The 18,038-nt window shown below is 43.9% G+C and overlaps 3 protein-coding genes across 5 annotated transcripts in view; 1 reads left to right on the plus strand and 2 right to left on the minus strand.

Annotated features, from left to right (window-relative positions):
- The window catches only part of LOC120829428 (MICOS complex subunit mic25a), a 49,040-nt gene extending 44,356 nt beyond the window's left edge, over positions 1–4,684 (minus strand). Inside the window, exons 1-4 of one of the 2 annotated variants that reach the window (XM_040193507.2) lie at positions 4,458–4,684; positions 2,797–2,890; positions 2,324–2,438; positions 962–1,106 (exon numbers count right to left, since the gene is read on the minus strand). In XM_040193507.2, coding sequence (XP_040049441.2) covers positions 962–1,106; positions 2,324–2,438; positions 2,797–2,890; positions 4,458–4,541 — 438 coding nt within the window. In that variant the 5' untranslated portion in view covers positions 4,542–4,684. The remainder of the gene's footprint in view (positions 1–961; positions 1,107–2,323; positions 2,439–2,796; positions 2,891–4,457) is intronic. The other variant, XM_078085522.1, reaches the window with a different exon arrangement.
- Positions 4,685–4,931: 247 nt separating this feature from the next.
- Positions 4,932–9,094, minus strand: LOC120829427 (E3 ubiquitin-protein ligase TRIM58). Its single transcript, XM_040193505.2, has 4 exons — positions 8,071–9,094; positions 7,465–7,604; positions 6,312–6,479; positions 4,932–6,039 (listed from the first exon to the last, which is right to left on the minus strand). The coding sequence occupies exons 1-4, from the start codon at positions 8,569–8,571 to the stop codon at positions 5,331–5,333; spliced, it is 1,518 nt and encodes a 505-aa protein (XP_040049439.2). The 5' UTR covers positions 8,572–9,094; the 3' UTR covers positions 4,932–5,330.
- Positions 9,095–14,174: 5,080 nt separating this feature from the next.
- twist3b (twist 3b) lies at positions 14,175–17,759 on the plus strand. 2 transcript variants are annotated; one of them, XM_078080598.1, is made up of 2 exons: positions 14,175–16,495; positions 17,201–17,759. In XM_078080598.1, the coding sequence occupies exon 1, from the start codon at positions 14,863–14,865 to the stop codon at positions 15,499–15,501; it is 639 nt and encodes a 212-aa protein (XP_077936724.1). In that variant the 5' UTR covers positions 14,175–14,862; the 3' UTR covers positions 15,502–16,495; positions 17,201–17,759. The 2 variants fall into 2 exon arrangements, with proteins under 2 accessions (XP_077936724.1, NP_001254586.1); NM_001267657.1 differs by lacking the exon at positions 17,201–17,759 and having other exon boundaries at positions 14,863–15,501.
- The last annotated feature ends 279 nt before the right edge of the window (positions 17,760–18,038 follow it).

Consider the following 18,038-nt stretch of genomic DNA (forward strand, 5'->3'; position numbering starts at 1 on the left):
CATGACGGTTATTTGTTTTCCACTGTAGCCAATCAACTAGAGGCTGGCCGCCTGTTGCCATCTTGCCCATAGATCCAATAGGTGCAAGGGCAATGAATGCAAGGCATATATTTAAAGAAGAAAAAAAGGAATTTTAGATCAATAAAAAAATATTTTTTTATTGAGATATTTCTTTTATTTTAAGCCTAAATGGAATTAGTGCCATTGTGGGTGCTCATCGGGGACTCTGGACTAGTAGTTTGTATTTAATGACGGCCTCAAGGTGAGAAAGTTCCCTCACAGCTGTGAGCCGATCCATTAATGGTGGTGGAGGTGTAGTTCTACTTTGGTTAGAACAAAGGAAACCGTCTCCAACAGGATGTCATTTCCCTCACATCTCTTGCGGCTGCCCTTCTCCGGGGCGGACTGTCCATGTGCGCTAAACAATCGGTTTGATCGGCTCAATTGATCTATTGCCGTACTAGTTAGAATAGTCTGTAGCTGTGACTTCTAGAAGACAAAAAACGCTCCGTGATTAGAGATCTTTTTTCCTCATTAACAGCATCAGAGATTGGTCACTGCCATTGTGCCTGCTGGTGTTTTGAAGTTGAATATCATAACAATTATTGACATTTCTATGGCATTGAAAATGACCATTGCTCATAGTTACGACCGACTCCAGCCTGTGAATGTGACTGTTAATGTGATGCATGAAAAAGAGGATATTTATCCAGATGATTATCCTTGGAAAGCATTGCTAACTCTGTTAACGGAGCAGAAAATACTTTATTCATACTTTATATCAGGTTCATATCATGCAAATATAGTTTGGCCTAAGTCAACCCTTATTGTAACCGGTTTGTCATTTGAAAGTGACAGACTACCTTTCAGATGAAATCACTCGGTTGATGTTAATAAAGGCGTGTAGGCGTGTGTGTGTGTGTGTGTGTGTGTGTGTGTGTGTGTGTGTGTGTGTGTGTACCAGTTGTTTGGCGTTCTCGGCTTCCTGACGTTTTTGTTGTCTCTCCCGGGTCATGGCGTTAGTCATCTCCTTCCTAGCCGCCTCCCTCTCCCTTTGTGCCGCTCTGGCCCATTCCTCCTTCAGGATGGTCTGCTGGCGTTCATACCTGTCACACACACACACACACAATCATGCTTCCTCTCCTTGGACACCTTTGATAATGCGATTACTCTAAACAGTTATTTCCACTAGAGGGCAGCATATACCAGTTTGTATCAGGCCAGTCTCAGTTGTAGTTCAGTTGAGGTCTTTAAAAAAACAAGATTACGGATTAAGAAAACGTAAAGATGGCTGCAATATGTTAGCATCGGGTTTGATCTACAGCAGTGACACCGAGGTTATCCAGCTAAACATTTTACTACTCGTCTTTGTTTTCAACCAGTATCATAAAATCAATTCATCTGTCTGTGCACAGCGGTTGGTATGAAAAGAATGTGAATTGTGAACCTTTCTGAGAAACAAGTTGGCTTGTTTCTCAGAAAGGTTCACAATGCTGCACCTTGACGTGCTGCACCTAAATGGAGTCAGCTTGACTGAGCATTTTTAAAAATTAAAAAACAATAGAGTTCAATTCAGTTGTTTGTTTTTGTTCAAACAAGATGAACAAAACTAAAATATAATAGTTTAAAAAAGGGCAGTACAGACTGGCTTCACATTTGAAAAGATTATTCTTTTTCCATGTTTACTCATCCTCTGTAATCTCAGAACAATATTATTAGAATATTTCAAGAATTGCATTTGAGCGACGGCTGATTGTTTCTGATTTCCAGGGATGGTCAAAAAGTCCCAAATTACTGAAAAAAAGATGGATGTTTTCATCTTCAAAAGAAGTCAGTCAGAGACGCACATTGAACACGACGTAGACGTTTCTCTACCTCAATATTGAAAGTTAAGGCCGGCGCATGCGTCTGCGTCGTTGCGTCGACGCAAACGTTTCAATTCATGCTTCTAAAAGTCTTGCGTGTGTTGCAGAGCAATTCACCGCCGGAACAACAGGAGGAGTGACGTGTTTCTGACAAAAGTTCTTCAATCTGATCCGTTCTCTCGTAAACATCCTTCCTTTTAATAATGGCGGTATCGGGCTATGAAAGCGGACATGTGAGACTCCGTAAAGGACGTAGTTAGCGGACCAAACGCAGCCTGGTGCGCTGCGGGAGGCTTGCGTTAGAAAAATGGCTCGACACACGCAAGGACGCAAGGAGGTGTGAAAAGACACGCAAGGGGGTCTTGCGTCTGCGTCGCTCTGGAAAACGCAGAAGCATAAACTAGGCTTTACTTGTATTATCACTTGAATGTTTTTCCAACAGCTTTCCTTCAACCTACTTCTTCTGTTCTTCCTTAGCGTAGGAGGCTGGTTTGCTAGGGCCGGACTGGGTCCCGGGTTGGGGCTGGGGGCCCTGCTGGGGTGGGGGGCCGGAGGTGTTACTGCGTGGGGCACCTGGACACAGAAAAATAGAGGAGATAACATTTATAAGAAGCAGGGGCTGAATTACAATCAAAGACTGATTAGAAGGATAAGGCCTACATTTTGATTAAATCAGATATAAAACCATAAAAAAGGGTTTGTCAGAGTAGAAAAGCTACGATATGCCTTATGCAACAGTTCACTAACGGTGAAGTTACACTTTTATTTCTAAATGAGGAATTTAGGAGGCCACATTAAGAGGTTTTTTTGTTTTGTTTCCTTACCAGAGAACACACCTGCGAGCTCTTGACAATACTTAAACCGCTCATGAAGAGATCAGTTTATTCAGAAACGCGTGCAGTGAGGGGAACACGATCGGGGGGCGTGATACCTGTGTCTTTCTGGGGGCTCGAGGCTGGCGAGGATGTGCGTTCTGGAGCAATGTTTGCCACTCCTCTCATCCTCTGGAGAACATCTTCAGACAGCTGGCGAGGGATAAAAAGAACACTTGGAAAGACGGCGGAGCTAAAATACACAGAATCAGCTTGTTTGTTTTTTTCTTGTTTGCTTTAGAACAAATGAGAAGCAATTCTGCCATTTCCTATAAACGTATCAGTTTAGCATGCACAGTACATAAATGTTGTGTGTGTGTGTGTGTGTGTGTGTGTGTGTGTGTGTGTGTGTGTGTGTGTGTGTGTGTGTGTGTGTGTGTGTGTGTGTGTGTGTGTGTGTGTGTGTGTGTGTGTGTGTGTGTGTGCCTTTGTGTCCAGGGAAATGGCAAACATAGTAAAACCACAGCAGGCAGCAGCCATTGACTCACACTTGTATGACTCACAAGACGTGAATGTGCGGGCAGGGCTGTGAGGTCAGGCAATCTGTAAGGCCCATCGTACTTTCAAAGACATTTTTTTTACGAATGTTCTCACAATCACTGCAATGCTCGGAAGTATCAGAAAAGCCGATAAACCGGTTTATCGATAATAGTCCGGTATACATTACCTGCTAACATACGAGTGCTCTGTTTTTAAAGTTTCCTTCCAACCCCATTGGATATTTGGAGATTACATCCCAAAATTCTTGCATGTGGGTATTTTACATATGGGGCTCATATTTCATTTTGAAAGGAGCACATAACTAAAGTAACACCAAAGCTGGTGAAGAGCACTTCTTAAATGATCACTGGTGGAAAAAAGTATATTGTATTTTCTTGGCACTTGAAGTTGTCTTTTAATACTTTTTGCAATTTACAACAAATCAGCTCAAAAACTGTTAATGCAATATTTAAACATGAATTAGTTATTTTTTCCCCGCTACATACAACGTTACATTCGCATTGCTTTTTCCGACGTTTACAATCGCACTCGAAGGCGGCAGCAGAGCGAAGCAGGGAACAACACGCCAATCTTCATAGGAAATTCGCCAATTTGTAGCTCCTTTAGTTAAGGCACATAGCTTCACAGTTAAGCCCACATATTAATATTTCCCTTAGTTGACAATGCATCTACCGTGCAATTTAGATGTACCATATTAATAATAACAAGCGTTAACGATTTACTCGTCTCTTGACTTAGCGGAACGTTGTCTTAAAACCTTGGTAGAAAACGCTGGAGAGCAGCTAGTACATTGCCAAAAATGTGCGAGTTCTTATTTATTTACACATCCTAAGCAGATAAATTATAGGCCGAATTTACCAGTAAACCCTGGAGGTTTCTCAAATACGTTGGTTATGCGCTAGTCGTTTTCCCTTCCCGATAAACAAGGTACACCTCAACCATCGGCTTATTACGACTGAAGTTTGGCGTGAGTGAAACCGGGGAATGAGTCAGGTCGTAAGTCACATCAACATGCTCCAGCCTCTGCATCCTCTCACATCCTTCCCACTTCAACAGCCACTACACGGGTTGTAGACCTAAAGTTGAATTACCGGTCAGTCGACCTTGCGGCGTTATTCTCGTTTAACAGTCCATGGAGGCAACATGCTAACGGCTAGTTAGCGCTAACACTGAAGTACTGTTAGCGGGGCTCATCAAACGCTAGCTAGATTAGCATTACCTTGACTCCACGTAGAATCCTGACTCGGTCCTCATCATCGACACCGAAAGACACTTTTCTGTTCGTACTCTCTCCCGACCCCATATCTTCCGGTGTTGGGGTGCAGCTTTGCGAACGACCTTGCGTACAATTAACTTAGTAACGTGAATTGATGTCCTGACCAATGACAAAATGTGTGACAGATGGGATCCCGGGTTGCCAGGTGTGTGTTATGTCATCCCCCTCTAACGTATGCGTGTAAAATCAGGAGTTGCTTTTGAGAGCAATTTATACATAATAAACGTAACTTGTATTATTCATAGCCACACAATTTGTATGTAAAAGTGTACAGATGGGTTTTGGTTGAATAGAAACATAAAAATACCGTTAGTTAGCTATATTTATCTATTTAAAGGCCAATCTGGCAACCATAACCTTAAACTAAAAGCACACTTGAGTTTATAAACTTTCCAAAGCCAATCATGTACCACATGAACCATGGAAAACTGACACATTTATTATTATGGATACACAGGCATTATCATAACATGTCTTGAATCCAGCTGAACTGCCAGCATCAATGTTTACTAAACGTAAAGAAAGCACAAAGGAAAACAAACAACGTTCCAGAGATATTCAGTTGACTTCCAATGCACAGACAAATGAAAACATGAACCGTTGCATATCGGACAAAATAACGTTGAAAAAATTCATGGTACGCTCATACTCAGCAGATAAAGATCGAGAGCTGTGACAGATTATTTAAAAAAAAGGAAGAGAACCGTAAGATACTGTATATATTTCTTATGTGCTAAAATAACTGTTGTAGTCACAATTATGAAAAATTGTAATTTGAATCCAGAGGAATTCCCTGGCCCGTTACCAGTGATTTAATTACATCCCATTGTGCAGTGTGATCCAGGACTCCGGTGTGTGTGAATGCATGCTGAACGCTGGATAAAGCGGCTCTCTGAACACCGCCCTGAAAGTGTGCAGGTGCTCCCTGCGCCCTCTGACGTTGTGGAACATCAGCGTCCCTGCCTCGTAGTCCAGCGCTACCTCAACCCTCAGTGGATGATGGCTCATTTCCCCCAGAGCCACGTTGCAGGAGGACTGGCACACCGTCAGCTTGCCGTTTTTCCACTGCAGCCGCCAGGAAACGGAGTTGTGACCCAAACGACTGTGATCCCCGCGGCGAGGGATGCTCTTGTAACACACGCCCATCGACCACATGCTGCTGCCCCCCACCTCCACCACCCACACGTGCTCCCCCCCCGAGAACCCCTGGGTGCAGAGAATCTGGGGGGCGCTTGTGAAGCGCTCTGAGTGATCCGGGTACGTCTGCTTGACGGGGCTGTACTTGACCGTGCGCTGATCGCTGGAGACCAACAGGTTGGGGTGGGCGGTGCAGAGGTTGAAGGTGAGCTCCAGGGGGTTCAGGAGTATGTGGAGGGAATCCAGGAGGCGGGTCATCTCAGAGCGGAAGTCTTGGGTTTTGAGGCCCGCCTGGAGACGCTTGGGGTTGAGCGGTGCTTTCGAGGGGACGCCGGAGGGAAAGGCGCCTGTGGCAACTTCTCTCAGCTTAGGTTCGATCTGCATGAACCTGGAGAGCAGAAGGATTTGCCTTTTTTTCACCAAGTTTATCAAATCTCTAAATTATGTTGACTCAGTTTGTACAGCTGATCATCATAGTACATGTGTTAACTAATATACTTATGCTGATGGCATCAATCAATATACGATGGGGCAATGTTCTAAAAGAAAGTTAACAAATGTTCTTTTTCACACACAGGTATTATTAGTTTACTTTTCGAGTAAGATTCTTTTTAAATATGTGAATTTACAGATTTCTGAAAACATCGATTTCGGCTGTACCTTTGCATGAAGGTGCACGTGTCCGTCTCGCTGAGGGCCTGCGTGGCACGTTGCTGGGCCTGCACTAACTGCTGCTGTTGCACTTCCAGAGCATCCAGTCCCACCTGCCAGCTTTTCCTGCGCATGTTCCTCTCCTCCTCCAACAGCAGACGCAGACAGTCCCTGTACCTGAACACAACAACGTGGAGTCAAAATAAGCGTGAAGCTTGGAGCTCTAGTTGGCAAAGATCATCACAACGATTTTCTGCAAAGGGATATTACGGATTGTTGATGGAGTTTTTATATGTGTTTCTCTACTAGCATTGTTTCTAGTCCAACTATGAAACTGTTTCCAACATTACGTCAAAAAGGCTTTTTTTTGTGATGAGCTTCAGTCAGACTCCGATTGGCACGGCTGTTTCAGACCTATTGGACCACTGATGGTACTGCGAGAGAATACTTAGGTGTGGAGTATATGAACTAAGAAGAAAAGAGAGAGGAATGTCCCTCAAAATAACTGGTATCTATTTATAGACGACTAGAAACCCAATTCTCAAATTCACAACATGTTATGAGACAAACTCATTATTATGCAATAACCAAGACCAAACGTGATGGAGTAGTGGCTATTAGGATAAAGAGTGGGTAACTTTTTCCCACTGGGTGGTCTCTGAGGCCCTAATTACTGTAGAAATTCCTGCTGGAATTTGTTAGGAGAAAAAAATAAATGTTTAGAATGGAAGACACTGACACACTCTAAAGGACAGTTCACACTCATGCGCCTCATTCAAAGCTGTCTAAGACCAGGCCTCATGCACATCAGCAGGTATTTTTCTTCTTTGACATGTGAGGAAATCAAACTTTAAACACTAAAAAGAACGTTTAATTCCAATGCTGCGCTTTTGTTATGAAGTCCTCTGGCATTCTAAAGACGGGCTGACAAACCGGATTCATCTCGTGAAGTGAATTCCATGTGAGATCACTGCTTGAACCTGCTCCTCGAGCTTGAAATAAGAGCTGCTTCTGATGATGCACCTACTGTAAATCCCACAGTATTATTCTATAGTATACTATACTACATAAGAGGGGGAAAAAAAGATTGCCAATGTGTTATTTACTTCTTTTTTCGCGTTGGAATCGATAAAGGCAGCATCAATAACAGCATGTGAGTTACCCGTCCACTAGAGCAGCCATACTCTCCATGACAGTGACCGCCTTGTTGGCCAGTTTGTCCCCGATGGCTTCAGCTGCTCCCTGCTCCTTCGCCGTCACCTGAAGGAGACTCTCGGTCATGTGCAGCCTCTGCGAAACCAGCTGCAAACACAGAAGGGACATTTTGTGATATTTGTCTTTTAAACTTCCCATGGTGTGAGTGAGAGTGAGCGGCCCTGTGTCTCTCTTCATAGCGCTGATGTCAACTGGAACAGGTTCCCTTCACCCTGTCACCATTTTTTACATTCCCATCATTCACTAGTTATAAAGCACAATGGCACTGTTCCAGACAGCTGCCAGCCACATTGTTTTACAGTTCTGAGAAAGTCTGCATGCACTTTCGGGAAAGAACAATTTGATCCAATGTCAAATTAAATAATGTTTCCTTTATTTATAAATCTGTTTACAGCACACATATTTTTCAAGTTGCCATATGGTGTGTGTTCACCTGACCTGGGAATTTTTTTTTCTTTTCCTAAAAGTTATTTTTTAGGAAATAATTTGAATATTTGACCGTTTTTTTTTCAGTTTTTCCCAGGCAAAAAGAAGCCCGGATGAGCGGACTGACCGTGCTGCGGTTCTCCAGCGCGCGCCTCATCTCCTCCTCCGCCGCCTCGAGGGTGAGCACGTCGTGGTTGCAGTGGCGGCCCTCAGAGAAGCACACGCCGCACATCAGGCTCATGTCGTCGGAACAGAAGTACTCGATTGGACGCCGGTGGGTGGCGCAGCTCTTGGCGTCCCACTCCGTCTCCCGGCCGGAGCACGGCGCCTCCGCCGCGCTGTCGGGCTCGTCTGCGCGCGTCTCGGCGGCGGCGGCGGCGGCGGCTCGGTAGCCCTCGATGATGCTGCAGAGCTTGAAGTTCCTCTTCAGGGTCTCCACGCCCTGGTACTCATCGCGACACTCCGGGCAGCGCGGAGGCGCGTCGTCCGTGGAGTCGGCGGTCATGCGGATGCAGGCCAGGCAGTAGTTGTGGCCGCAGGGGAGAACCACCGGGTCGGAGAAGAGCTGGAGGCAGATGGGGCAGCTCAGCTCGTGGGCCAGCAGCTCTTCGGGCTTGGACAACGACATGACGCGCGATGCTGATGTCCGACGCTTGGTTGTGTCTCTCACCGATTACTCTTCTTTCTTTTTTTTAACCTCAGCCTTCAGTCCCTCCTTCACACCGTCTTCCCCTCACAGGCTCAGCGAGGCGACAGGTGCGAGTCTACCAACAGGTAATACGTGTACAAAACAAACAAAGAAGTCAGGTGGCCGTAACCATCCTTTCGGATCGGTATGAGGCGCGTGCACAAACGTGTACGTGACGTTCCTCTCCAAGGTGAGAAGTCATCTGAGCTAACCCCAGGGGTTGCTGTTGGTGGTAAAAACATGCGACGCATGACAATAGTTGTGTGCGCTCAGAGAACATATCTCCCCCGGGCAGGTGCTCACCTTGTTCCAGTCTTCTTTTTGAATTTTAACGCCCTATAGAGAAGCTGTTTACAACAAAATGCAAATTCCATTTGGTCCAGTGTGTGCGTCGCCAGCATGGTGTTTGCGCACGTGCTCGGATGCACTGTTGCGTAGATTGCGCGCGCAGAGCGTTCCTGTCGACTGTCAGCAATGCAGAATGGAAGGACCTCCGATCCTTTCAGTGTCGTTAGGGGGGGGGGGGGGGGGGGGGGCTTTCACTTGAGGCATCAAGGTCATCTTACCAACAAGAAGTCAAGTGGAGAAAAAAATAAAAAGCATTTCAGTGTATTCTATAATTAGACACACAGCTGTTTCCAAAATAACTAGTGTACCGTATCCTATAGGTCACTGTCGGACAAAAAACATGACTCAAATGACCTCAGGAGCTTATTGAAGCATAGAATTTGTCCTGTGAAATAGATTTAAAAAAATGTTCACTCATTGACAGCCCATACATTTAAGGAGATTTTCATAAAAACACACTTAAAAAAAAACTGTCAAACATTTGCATGCAGATTCTCACATGTTTTTTTTTTTTTTAGAGGTCAATACATAAGTTGTAATACGTCAGATCTCACAATATTCCACTATAAAGTTTGTCAGCACATGGAAAAGTAAAGTTTTAAGCCAACATTGGCATGAGACTCGGACATAAAAAATGCATGGAGGACATTTGTTGGACGCAGGGGCTTGTGACGGTACCCCTAGATTTGGGTAAACTAAACCATTCAACGTCAATAACCACGACCATCACATCTGACCTATCCTCTCCTGGAATCTCAATCATCTCGCAGGAATGAAGAAGCCAGTATGTCATTTCTGGGGGTCACATGAAAATATAAATCGCTGCGTTTTTGTTCGCTTAAAGTTTCAAGACAACTTTCCCTGTGCACTCCAGATGTGGTGCATGCGGGTTGGGGAGGGTTTGAGCTGCTGCATTCTGGTCACTTGTTTAAGCACTTATGAGACACTTTGCCCATCTGGTAAAAAGCTGTTTTGTTTTGGCATGATGCTTCTTGTTTTGCAGGTTTCCAGAGGCTTATTTCATGAGTTGATCTATGAGTGAGCAATGGGGCCCCCAAAGTTCATGTGTGGCCAGAGCAGGGATTCTGATTGAGAGGTTGGAAGGATTGGTGTTGTGGGTCTAGTTGCCACACATAGTATCACATTGTGTGCAAAAATTTGTTTACAATTAGAATTTGTCTCGTATGTTTTTTTTTTCTTTGCAATAAAATGCTTTTAAATAATGAATACCGTGTTTTTAGATGTAAATAACTCTTACTTTGCACTCTGTGTTATGACAGTAATTGTTATGTACAACATATGTGGGCATAATTGTTATATCCCATGCATCAGCTGGTGTTTTAAAGGGATGGACATGAGAAGTTTAAGGAAACATATTCATTCAGTCATACTTATTGGTAGTTTTTGTATCAAAACACAATTAAAAGAACAATATATTCATTTAGTAGTAATAGTATAATAATGTGATATTTTGAAAATGTGAGGGTTCACTATAGGGTACACTCTAATATGATCATTTCCCCCTTGAGTGACAGTGAAAATAATATGTCACTTCCAACTAGCTGTGTAATGGAAAATTAGCATCACTCACATAAAAAGAAAAACCTAATAGTTAATGTGGATCCTCTTTAATTTGTGTCTGTCAACGTATAACGCAGTGTAAACCCATGAATTTTCAAGCGTGTGTGCGCGCCATACGTTTGTGAGTGTGTGTGTGTGTATATATATATGTATATATATATATATATATATATACATATATATATATATATATATATATATATATATATATATATATATACATATATATATATATATACATATATAAGCTCCACATGTGATAACATTCTCCCATTTTTCTTTGTGGAAATATTTATGCCAAGTCCTCATTTGAGCGTGCAGTTCAAACAGACGGGGTCCGGTGTTCTTTCCTCTTTTTCCAAATGCAGTCAGCCTCCGGGGGGCCTTCCCAGACAAGACGGAGCATTGTGAGTGCGGGCCGCCCCTCCTCTCTTCCCTGCCCCAATATGCATGTGTTTATATCAAGGTCTGATATCCATTTTCCATCGCACACTCCTGTAGCTCGGAGTTATTTATTTTTTTGCAAACAGGACACAGTTTCAAGGGAGCCGAGTGATCCATCACAGGTGTCCCGTCGGCCACTGAGAGGACGCACGCTCTGATGATGGTTGAAGAGAAGGAGATGAATCAACGGGTTGGGAAGCAATCGGCACTCAGGAGCATGGCCGCTAACGTCCACCACTACTAAAAAGTACTGCATGAGAGCAGGATTGTTACTTTCTGATGTAAATATTTCTAGTCATTCAACACCGAACTGATTGTTCATGTTTATATTCATTTGATCATCGTGTGACTACATGCCCGGTTTTCTCAGAATTTGAGGGACTGTGATGCATATACTCCTGCAAACATTGTAACACATTTTGGTTCATTTTGATTTCCCCTCCTTCTGACAATGGTGAGCAAGGTATCCACGTTAACATCTGATTTGAGTGATTTTAATGTGGAATTGGGAAGGGGGATTGGTCAGACAAAGACAACAGTGGAGTGTTAAGGTTAGAAGAGTTGTTGACGTGTGTTCTGTTCTTGTGTTGCGTTTTACAGTACAGCTCTTCTTTTACAAGTATTTGACTGATTTAAAGTAGTAAAGCAGTTATTTTAAACACAGCCATGATGGTTTTCCAAGTCTGAACTAAGAATTCTTTGCCTAAACCTGCTTAAAACGGTGGCAGTTATCATCGTTTTGTTTACTATAAATAACGGTAACTTACCGTTAAGTGACATGTGAAAAGCTGTTTGACCATGTTGAGCCTGTTTGTGTGAACCCTGTGTAAAAACACTCATGTGCGTACCAACGACACAAGAGAGGCGTGTGCGTCAGCTCTGCAGATGAATTTGAAAGACTCCTGTGCCAAATGTTGAATGCATATTTAAGTGTAAGTTTTTGCTGCTCGCTGTTTTCCTAGCGGAGTCACCTGCCAGTGGCTTACATCAATCCAAAAAACTATAAAAAGCACACGGATGTGCAACGTAAGGATTTAATCGTCCCTCAAGATATCAAAACAATTCAAAGACTCTTTGACATAACTTCCTCTTCATTTTCTATTTTTTGACTCAAATGTTTTAAATTTCTTTAAGCTTCCAATATGCCAGATTGAATATTATCAGTTTATTCTGCCCCCCTGTGGTATCAAACCATGCATCCTTGAAGCCTACAGAATGTGTTCCATCCTCGTTCCTCATCATTAAAAAACTGAGCCCCATTTTAAACTTCTTCTTTTTTTCCCCTTTTACCCAGCATTCACAAATCGGGCAACAGCCTCCCTCCTGGCCGACGCTGCTGCACGGCGAAGAACCTTTGTTTTCCCGATTGTTGCCAACCTTCTGGAAGCAATTGCCAGCCCCAGCGCCAGACCCGGGCACCAGCTGGAGTAAAGGTGAGTACCTTGGTCCCTCAGGAGGACGGTATCTCTGATACCTTGCATTGGACAAGAGTAAACCCTGCCAAACACCAATCCCTACTTGACCACGTAACTCAGCCACGTTGTGTAACAGAAGTGGAGACACAGATCATATGTTTCCAACGGCACAATGCATCTTCAAGAGGTAGAATCTTGATTTTATATATGTCTGCAGTCATAGAGTCCAGAGTGAACAGAAACCACCTTCAAATCAAGTGTTTCCTGCACCGTGCCACGTTTCTGAGGAATCAAACTCAGCTGGTCTCTTTTCTGTGCAAGCTATGGACAGCTTGGGCAACAGATGTCCAACACATCTAGCAATATGAATGACTGAGCTATGGTGCCATGACGACCAACAAGAGGAATATTCCTAGCAGCTGATATCTTGAACCCATGAAATAGTATTAAGCAATAACTGTTGGTCACCTTGCTGCTAACAGTCCGACCAGACGGCAACCTCCGGTTCTGGAAAGTGAAGCCAAAGAGGAAGTTGCCTTAAACCTGCATTCTCTCCTTTGGCCATCAGGGGGCGCCTGCTCTGGTGCCAAAAAGAAGTCTGATTGCATGAAAATATACTGTACATGTCAATGCCCCTATTTCTCACTTGATTTATTACAGTACACATTGTAACATGAGTTTATGGTCGAAAGGGTTAGTTTCAAAATGAGCATGATGTTCATTTAGTAAATAACTCTCCAATTTGGAGTAAATTGGGCTTTTCCCCAGTTATGACAAATACTGATATTTGTTGAAATCAAAGATATAATCATTTACATTGTGTAAGCGCTCCAGCTCAATCTATGCTTGTTATGCTTAGAAATACTGTCCAGGGCTAGTTAAAGACATTATAAAGCATCTTGCATTTCGACATCAAAATCAGATCATCCTTATATGAAAAAAACGGTATCACAGTTTTATACAACCATTGAATCATTGACTCGATAATGAATTGACTCAGTGGAGCTATTTTCTAGTTCTGTGTCCTAACAGTGCCAGGTCAAAATGTTTTTGAACTGAAGTGTTCTCCACAAAACAATGGACTTTTCTTATGTCCGGGTGTGGCTGTGGGCCGTTTAGAGAGAAAGTCCACATAGGATCTGGACAGAGGCTTCTTCTACATGGAGCTCAGTGGATGAAAGTAACAAATTGTCCCAAAGGACTGCCTCTGTTCCACAGAACTCAATCTTTCCTTACTGCTGTGATTAGACCTCTTCCCTCTGGGTTTATTCTAAGAAACAGCCCCATATCTTTCCAATCATTTATTAAATATATTATGTTGTAAAGTATAGAACACCAAACATTTTGTTTCAGGCCATAATGTATTTTCATTTACTTTTTTAAGAAAGTTTTCCACAGAACAACGTCCATTCCCCCTCAATCTCTAACGATGGCAGATCTGCCACAACTGCAACGCTGTCATTTCTTTCTCAACTAAAGAAAGAGAAAAATGAACAACGAAAGAATTACTAGTGCTAACCATTACTCCATCTGCCTGGAATGCCGTGTGCTGAAGAATCATCACATTTCACTATTTATAAAGCAAAAATAGGTACCACGTGACTTTTCTCTAAACCAGGAACAAAAACATTTGTGGAGCTTCTTTTACAGATTGTTTTTCCCTGAAGTATCATGAAAGCAACCGATGATGTGCTGAGAGGGGAAGCAGGGGGGACAGAGAGCCAAGCAGCGAAACGGGGGGGATGGTAGCGACTTGCTTTGGAGGAAATCTGGAACCTATAAACTTGGCCAACTTCTATGACAAGAGACGTCACAACTGCTTGCTTTGGTTGGCTGTACGGCACACCTTTGTCTCCGCCTCGTCCCTTTGATCGGACCAATTGCTCAACGTTCGTTCTTCCTGTTGTCTTAAGCTCAGCTGTCCAAAAAGAGTCCTCCGGACCAATCACTGGCTCGGATGGGTGGGCAGCTGAAAATTCTGTGGTTCCCTCCCTTTAAAAAGTCAGATTCAGGTTGCAGTTGTCTCACATGCAGCTAAAGAAGCGGGACGTGAGAGCCGTCCGGTTTGCCGATGCCGTTCACCCTCACAGACACCGTCGAAGAGGATCGTTCACCGTTTCTTTTTTTCACACGTGTGGAATAAGAAGCTCCGTGGCGATCGAAGGCTGGGCTGCTGATTACTCGCCTGTTTTGCTTGGCATGTTCAGCCGTAACAAAGCATAACGCCGGGAACTGTTGGAGAAGAAGAACAACACAGCACAAGGCCCCGGAGAAACAAGCAACGTCACAGGAGGAGTTCCTGAAGACGAACAGAAGAGAGTAAAGCTGCGCAGGAGAAGCAGAGGGGTAGTGGAGAGCTATATAGAGAAAAGTAGTGGTATTCAGAGAAGGAGTCCAGGGTAGAGAGTCACATAAAGGAGAGAGGAGACAAAACGTGCCAAGCATGAGAGAGGAGGAGCAGTCTAACGAGGACCACCCTGAGGGAGGGGTGGTTTCCAGCGAGGAGAACACGGTAAGACCACCTTCAAACACCTGTCCTGTTGTCGTGGCCACGCCGGGGGTCACCGGGCGTAAACGGCACACGGGCTCCCATCCGGAGGATCACGTTACCACGGTTACTCCCACAACATCGGCACACAACGGCAAGACCAAGCCAGTGGAAGACATCCAGATCCACGCTCTGACTGGACCGAAAAGGCACAAAAGGAGTTCTCAGGATCGGTCGCCTTCCTCGGGCACTTCCCTTTCTCCCGGCCCCGATCCTAGTCCTGGAGATCTTGAGGACCCACACGGCCAGCGCGTGATCGCCAACATCCGGGAGCGCCAGCGGACACAATCCCTGAACGACGCCTTCGCGTCGTTGCGTAAAATAATCCCGACGCTCCCTTCTGACAAACTGAGCAAGATCCAGACCCTTAAGCTGGCGTCGCGCTACATTGACTTTCTGTACCAGGTTCTGCAGAACGACGAGATGGACACGAAGCTGGCTGGATGTAACTACCTGGCCCACGAGAGACTGAGCTACGCCTTCTCTGTGTGGAGGATGGAGGGGGCCTGGTCGACCATGTCTGCCGGTCACTAGCCCTGCCTCAAAGCCAAGGTTCGTTCTTTGACTGTTGTGGGGAATTCCACACAACGGGGACTTTTTCTTACTAGAGACAGAGGGTTGAAGCTAAATGTGAACTATGCGTGCTCACGAGTCGACCATCTAACATCTCAATTTAGATCTCGGTCTGATTGCCTCCAGGATGCAAAGGCTATTTGATACTCAATCATGATCATTTTGACAACTTTGAGTTTTAATCGACTGACCACATTAGGAGATTTCTTCATTGCCGAGCAACATTTCAGATGGATTCTTAAAATTCTATTTTTTTGTTTTTGTTTTTGTTTTGCTTGCCAAAAGCAGCTATTGCTGCTCAGGGGAGACAATGACATTGCTCAAAAAACTATTCACAACAGGGACATTTGGCTCAGTGTGTGGTTCCTGTTGTTTTTTGTTTTTTCACAACACCATCTCTTCCTCATCTTCATAGGTATGGCCACTTTTGAACATCATTTAATACTTTTGTTTAACTTTATTTTCTGCATCTTGCTAGCAAGTGCATACGCAGCTGCAATACACACACAGAGTGATTCAAGTCTGGACTGGAAAGACAAATTGGATGTTCCAAGAGAGATTGGACCTCTGACTTTTCCGTCCCCTCTCAACCCCCCGCTTTGCCACGACTGACATATCATGAATATTGGCCACGCCAGAACACGAGCGACGGTGGAAAAAGTAAACACGGGCAGCCGTCGTCTTGACTTAAGTTTCTCCTCTTTGTACCCAAACTTAAGCCCCTTTGTTTCTTCTGCTGCCAAAAAAACTCTCCTCTTGAAATTCTTTCCTCTCGTTCTGGCCCAAATTTGCCTGCGTTGCACGAAGCCGTGATGCAGCTACAGCGAGCTGACGAGGAGGCGTAATGAAAACAAACTGCCTCGAAAAAGCCATGAATCACGCGTGTCACCATCAAAGGGGAGGCTGATGTGGCTCCCCGCTGGGCTCCCATAAACCACTGGAAGTGATGGAGGAGGTGAGAGCTGATTTATGCACGCACAGACACACGCACACGCGCACACATGCATAGGTGAAGCTGTGCGGTTGAACCGACGCACAAAATAACAAGCACCTCCCTCTCTAAGTTTGAAAAAGAAAAATAATTTATTCTAAAGTCAACATCCATAATCGTCAAATGAAATAAATAAAAACAATTTCAACACAGATTTTCCTCTTTACCTGCGAGGATTTGCCTTCATTTGTTGTAAACAACCAAATTGAAAAGGAAGTTAAAGTTTTGTTTGTATTTGAAACAATCCCCTTCTTCCTTCACTGCCGGCATGTGTGAAGCCGGCATCGGCAGAATGTGCTGGAGGTGGCTAATGTTTCCAGCTCCAGACTAATAAAGTTCTTTTTTATAGTCGGCAGAGTTTGGTCCCCGGGGCCCAGCGTTCGTGGGCATGTCAGAAGACCCTTGACATTTTGAAATCATTCGCTTTTGGAGCAAAAGAGAAATGGAGAGCCTGCGCTTTTTGTGTATAAAGTAAAAGTGGCTGGCCAAAGGAATCATTTTTTCTTAATGATTAAATAAATATTGTGTTCAACTCGTGACACCTTGAAATTGTTAAATTCCATCTTGTTGATTTTCAGCGTTGTATGTCCAACATCCAGTGCTGATTATATCAGATGTGACTTTTAAATGCCTGCCAGCAGTAACTATCTTTTTTTCCTGTCTTTCCAGCTGCTGAATAAAGTGACTGTGATCTTCCCTGTACATTTCTGCTCCATGCTCCCATTGCTGCCATCCCAATCGCATGGGCTTTGATGCAAATGGAATTTTAAGAGAAAAGGACAAATCATAATATTCAAGAGGCTTCTTTGTGAGGATGGAAAAAAGACGACATTTCTGGACCGACTAAACAATCAAAGAGCTTTTACTGAGAATACGGAGAAATTGAAAATACAGGTCAAATTGGATCAGTTTCCTGCTTTTCCTTGTGGATGTTATTCTAAAAGAACTTCTATTATAGCTGTCACCACCAAACACTTAACCTGCACACAAAGCAACACTTCAATTGCAGACAATGATTGGCGCATTTGTCTCTTTTTCACCAGTTTAAAGACTTTTTTTTTTTTTTTGAAGGAGCATTTTTACTTGAAGTTTATATAACGTGGTGCTTTACAAAAAACGGATGCAGTGTGACTGTTATATAAAACAAGCAGAAAAATCCCTGGAGAATTACATGTAGTGATGCATACGGCATGTGAGTCAGTATTTGAATAAAACTGTCTTCCAACTATTTACGAGATTCTTGTTGTTTTGGTAAAAGCGGCCGATGATCGGTGCAGAGACTCATACTGGCACCACACCCGCTTTGTCTCCTGTCTCTCTTGTTAAACTGCCTCTCTTGTTTTCCCTTCCTTCCTCCTTCCCCCGGCCTTTTTTTTTTTTTTTTTAATGAGGTCTGTGTGCCTTTGCCTGGTCAGTCGGGAACACTTAATTCTCTCAAAAAGAACACGTTAATGTGCAATTAAGGGGCTCTGGGAATATTTATGGCCTGTTGGAGGCCCGAATTGTG

The sequence above is a fragment of the Gasterosteus aculeatus genome, chromosome 2, assembly GCF_964276395.1.
Source record: "Gasterosteus aculeatus chromosome 2, fGasAcu3.hap1.1, whole genome shotgun sequence".
In the NCBI taxonomy this organism is placed as follows: domain Eukaryota; kingdom Metazoa; phylum Chordata; class Actinopteri; order Perciformes; family Gasterosteidae; genus Gasterosteus; species Gasterosteus aculeatus.